At 59.7% G+C, this 4189-nt stretch overlaps 1 protein-coding gene across 1 annotated transcript; it reads left to right on the forward strand.

The window, feature by feature from the left end:
- The first annotated feature begins 316 nt into the window (after nt 1–316).
- PHLDA3 (pleckstrin homology like domain family A member 3) lies at nt 317–1013 on the forward strand. The gene has a single exon (XM_049770693.1). The coding sequence runs from the start codon at nt 599–601 to the stop codon at nt 971–973; it is 375 nt and encodes a 124-aa protein (XP_049626650.1). The 5' UTR covers nt 317–598; the 3' UTR covers nt 974–1013.
- Nucleotides 1014–4189: the final 3176 nt, after the last annotated feature.

Genomic DNA, 4189 nt, shown 5'->3' on the forward strand with positions numbered 1-4189 from the left:
GAGCAAGCTCACCCCACTTCCAGGAGGTGTCCTTCCACCCCATCCCTTCCCCCGCAGTGCCCAAGCTGCAGTTCCCAGAAGCGGCCAAGGGAGAGATGGTCCGAGGCCAGGAGACCCACCGGGCTGTTGGGTAAGCTGCGTGCGCCCTGGCGGTGCCAGCCCTCCCTCCCCGCCCGCGGAGCAGCGCCTCCAGCGGGGTGACGAGTCGCGGCCGCGGCTCCGCCCCACGGGCCCTGCCCGGGCGGGTGCGCAAAGGCCGAGGGGAGGGCTGGGCCGGCTGGGGCAGGAATGCGGGGCGGGCGGGCGGCGCGGCAGGCGAGCGGCGGAACATGTAAGGGCACATCCCGCGAGCGGCCGCCCTGCGCGCAGACGGACGGAGCCCGGCGCCGCGATCGAGCGCAGCGGGCGGCGAGCGCGAGCCCTTTGGAGAGGTAGCGGGCCGGAGGCAGCGGAGTCACCGCCAGCGCTCCACGGAAGGGTCCGGCGGGGGAATCGACCCCAACCCGGTCGGGCCGCCTAGGGCGCAGGGGATCGAGACGGGGCTCCGTGCCACCCGCCGCAGCCTGCCGCGCACGTTCCCGGGGAGCTCGGGGCGCCCATGACGGCGGCCACGGTCCTCAAGGAGGGTGTGCTGGAGAAGCGCAGCGGCGGGCTGCTGCAGCTCTGGAAGCGAAAGCGCTGCGTGCTCACCGAGCGCGGGCTGCAGCTCTTCGAGGCCAAGGGCACGGGCGGCCGGCCCAAGGAGCTCAGCTTCGCGCGCATCAAGGCCGTGGAGTGCGTGGAGAGCACGGGGCGCCACATCTACTTCACGCTGGTCACGGAGGGCGGCGGCGAGATCGATTTCCGCTGCCCGCTCGAGGACCCGGGCTGGAACGCGCAGATCACCCTGGGCTTGGTCAAGTTCAAGAACCAGCAGGCCATCCAGACTGTGCGTGCGCGGCAGAGCCTGGGCGCCGGCACGCTGGTGTCCTAAGCTGCCCTGGGCTTCCCTCTCTCGTCAGCATGCGCAGGGCCCGCGGCTTAAAGCATCAAGCACAGACCTCCTGCTGGGTAAGGCCAGAGCCCCAGATGCCCTCGCTCTCCTCCTCTTTCCCCTGGACCAACAGCAGCTAAGACCTTAGGGTGTCCGTGCTTGGGGAGGGAAGGGGATGCCAGTGGGGGAAGAGGGCCCAAGGTGATGGGCAGGACTTTGTCTCAGAGTGCCAGGCTGCGGGGATCCAGGGTTGGGAAGATTGTGGGTGAATCAGCCTCCCTAGCCTTAGCCTGTTGGTTCTGCTCTGACTCTAGTGGACAGTGGAGACAGCCCGACACATGGCCACGGACTTCTTGGCCTCAACCCCTTGGGACCTATTCGAATATGGTGAAGGCTTGGTGTCCTGCTAGGAGGGACAGATTGAGAGGAGCCTTTGGACCTGGAACTATGGCTGGGATGTTCCCACCGCTCTCCATCATCAGGGAAGGGATCAGGGCCAAGTCTCCCCACCCCCACTCCACTGGGGGGCTCTCAAGAGGGCTTGGCTAGGCCCTGGGGCACCTCTGTCCATGCTTCCCTGTGGTTTGGGCCCTTGACTGAGTTGTTGGCAGAGCAGGAGCGCTAGAGAGTGGGCAGGCCTGGCTGCTGGCCAGACTGTTGATGCCAAGTCGGGTGGGCCTGCCTGCCTGGCCCTGAGTGCCAGCCAGTGCCAGCTGAGGCTCTTAGAGAAGTTGGTGTTGGGGGTGGGCCCTGGGACAGAGTGGGTGGATGGTTCAGGAGGGGATATTTGGGGATGCCTTCAGCCTCCATGAGTTTCAGGGCAGGGGACAGGTGGGCAGATCTGTGGGTAGGCAGGCTTAGGGGAAAGAGGGACAGGAATAGAACACGTGCCCTGTGCCCTCTTCCCTGAGGCTACTCGTCCCTGGGGCAGTGCTACTGGGGTGAGCTCTCCTGGGGGAACCTCAACCCCGCCCCATGTCTGCTCTGCTGGCAGAGTGCCCCACTTATCTGAGTACACTTCCTTGCTCCCCCACCCCCACCCGGGGGATAACTCAATGACAGGGTGACCTACTGTGAGAGAGGTTAAACCCTGGTGCTGCCCATTATTGCCCAGTACCCCATAAAGAATGCCACCACTGGAGCAGAGCTAGGGTGTGCATATGGGTATGAACATGCCACAAGAGTTGCTGTCCTCTTGGGCAAAGGCTATTTGGTGGTGTTTTTCTGAGTGGAGGGTGTCAACGATCATGAGGGTCTCCTTGGCCCAAGCCTGTACTGACTGCAGTTCTCTCTTGCAGCTTCCCGGCCCCTTTTGGCACACAGGGGCATGACTGCGGGGTGCAGCGGAGGCCATGGACACGTGGACAAGGCGTTGGAGCAGGAGGAATGGACAGGGCCTGGAGAAGGGCTGAAGGCTGTGAGGGGCTGAGGATGAAGATTCAGCCCCTGGTCATTCCCGGACTCTTTGGACATGTCCAGCTCAGGGCCTTCCCACCCCAGGCCTGGCCTCATGGGCCGTGGAGGGAGCTGGTCTCGCTACACCTTTCCCTGATGCCTGCCTTACGGACTGCGCTTCACCCCCAGTTTGGTGCTGTGTCTGGAGGAGGGTAGGCCTGTACCTGGGCACTCAGGAGGCTAGCTCAGGAGCCAGAGGAGGAAGTGCCCTGGATTCTCCCTCTGGACTCCCCTTGGTGGGGGGAGCTGCTGGGCCTGATGCCCAAACTTGGGGGTCTCCTGCTGCTTTGGTCTTTCTGAGACCCCTGGCCATGCAGGCCCTCTCTTTGCACACTTCTTCCCCCACCTCCTGCCCCCTTCCCTCCACTGCAGTGCTAGGCCTGGAGGTGAGTGGGTGGGGGGTTGGCCATTACCATTTCATGCCTAGCCCTGAATGAAGTCGCCCTGCCAAGGGCAGTGACATACCGGTTGCTGAGTGAATTTCTTTATTCGCCAAGATGTCATTTTCACTGCTGGTTATGTTTCCAAAATCTTTAGCAATTTCTGAAATCCCCTGGTTGATGGGAGAAGACACTATAACCATCAGAAATTAAGTTTCCATGGCCTTAAGGAGGGAAGAGGGAGGTCTGTCATATGGATGTACCCAGCCTCTTGGTATCTGGGGATGCCAGGGTTGGGGAAGGGTGTTCTGCCAGGCTGTCTGCTCCAGTCCCTTGGAGGGATCTGGTCCTGCAAGGGCAAGAAGACTTGAACCCCAGGGGAGCAGGGGAAGGCGGCTTAGTTATGCAGAAGCTAGGAATCTGGTCACCACAAGGCCTGGGCTTATCTGGGCCATCCCTCTGCTTCCTTCCCACTGCCATCTACCTCTCTCTGGCTTATTCTGAGGTATAGAAGGTGATGAGGCCGAACCTCACACGAATCTGGCATCTCTCAGTCTCTCCATGATCCTGTTTCCAGCCCACTTGGTTCCACATCCCATCCCTCCAGTCTTCCACTCTGTGTCCCAGACCTTAGACCTTGTTTCTCTGACCTAGGAACCCTATCTCCCATTGACAAAGAATTTATGTTAGGGGGATTTGGAAATACACAGAGGTTAGGGCACATGCCTAGCATGCATCCAACCTGGTTTGTGTTCCGGAACCAGATGGTCTCCCACCTTGCAGGAGGCCTCCAGCATTGTGTGTGTGTGTGTGGGGCAAGCATCTCCAGCACCCTGGTACCCAATCAGTTTTCCTCTTCAGATCTTGCTGAATGGCCCTTTTTGGCCCTGTTTGGCTGAGAATCATTCATGATGTCTCTGGACTTCCTGAGCACCATTTGAGAGGCCCCCAAGAGGAAATAAAAAGAATTTACAAATTAGGAAGGAATGTTTACAAATAGCTCTTATTATCTTATTAGGCTGTTTGCCCACTCCTGGGAGAATGCCATCCTACACAGATATGAGAACCTTCCCGTTCTTTGCCCATCAGTACTGAGGAAAAACTGAGGTCCGCTAGAGCAGTGTATCCCAAAGCAGGTGATACCAGAAATCTGGAACAACACATAGGGAAGGGGCATAGTAGTAGCTTCAAAGGGGGTTAGGACATCAAATAAGTTTGGAATCCTCTGAGCTCTAGTGCAGTGATCAGTGGGTGAGATCTGCCTGGGCTCTAGAGTAAAGGTTGGTGGCACTTACCTTTGGAGCTGTGTGTGAAAAGATGGTGTTGGTCCTTCTTCAAGGTAGGTAGGCCTCTGGGGACAGAAAAGGGCCTCTCTCTCTCT

This window comes from Suncus etruscus, chromosome 3 (assembly GCF_024139225.1).
Source record: "Suncus etruscus isolate mSunEtr1 chromosome 3, mSunEtr1.pri.cur, whole genome shotgun sequence".
Lineage (NCBI taxonomy): Eukaryota > Metazoa > Chordata > Mammalia > Eulipotyphla > Soricidae > Suncus > Suncus etruscus.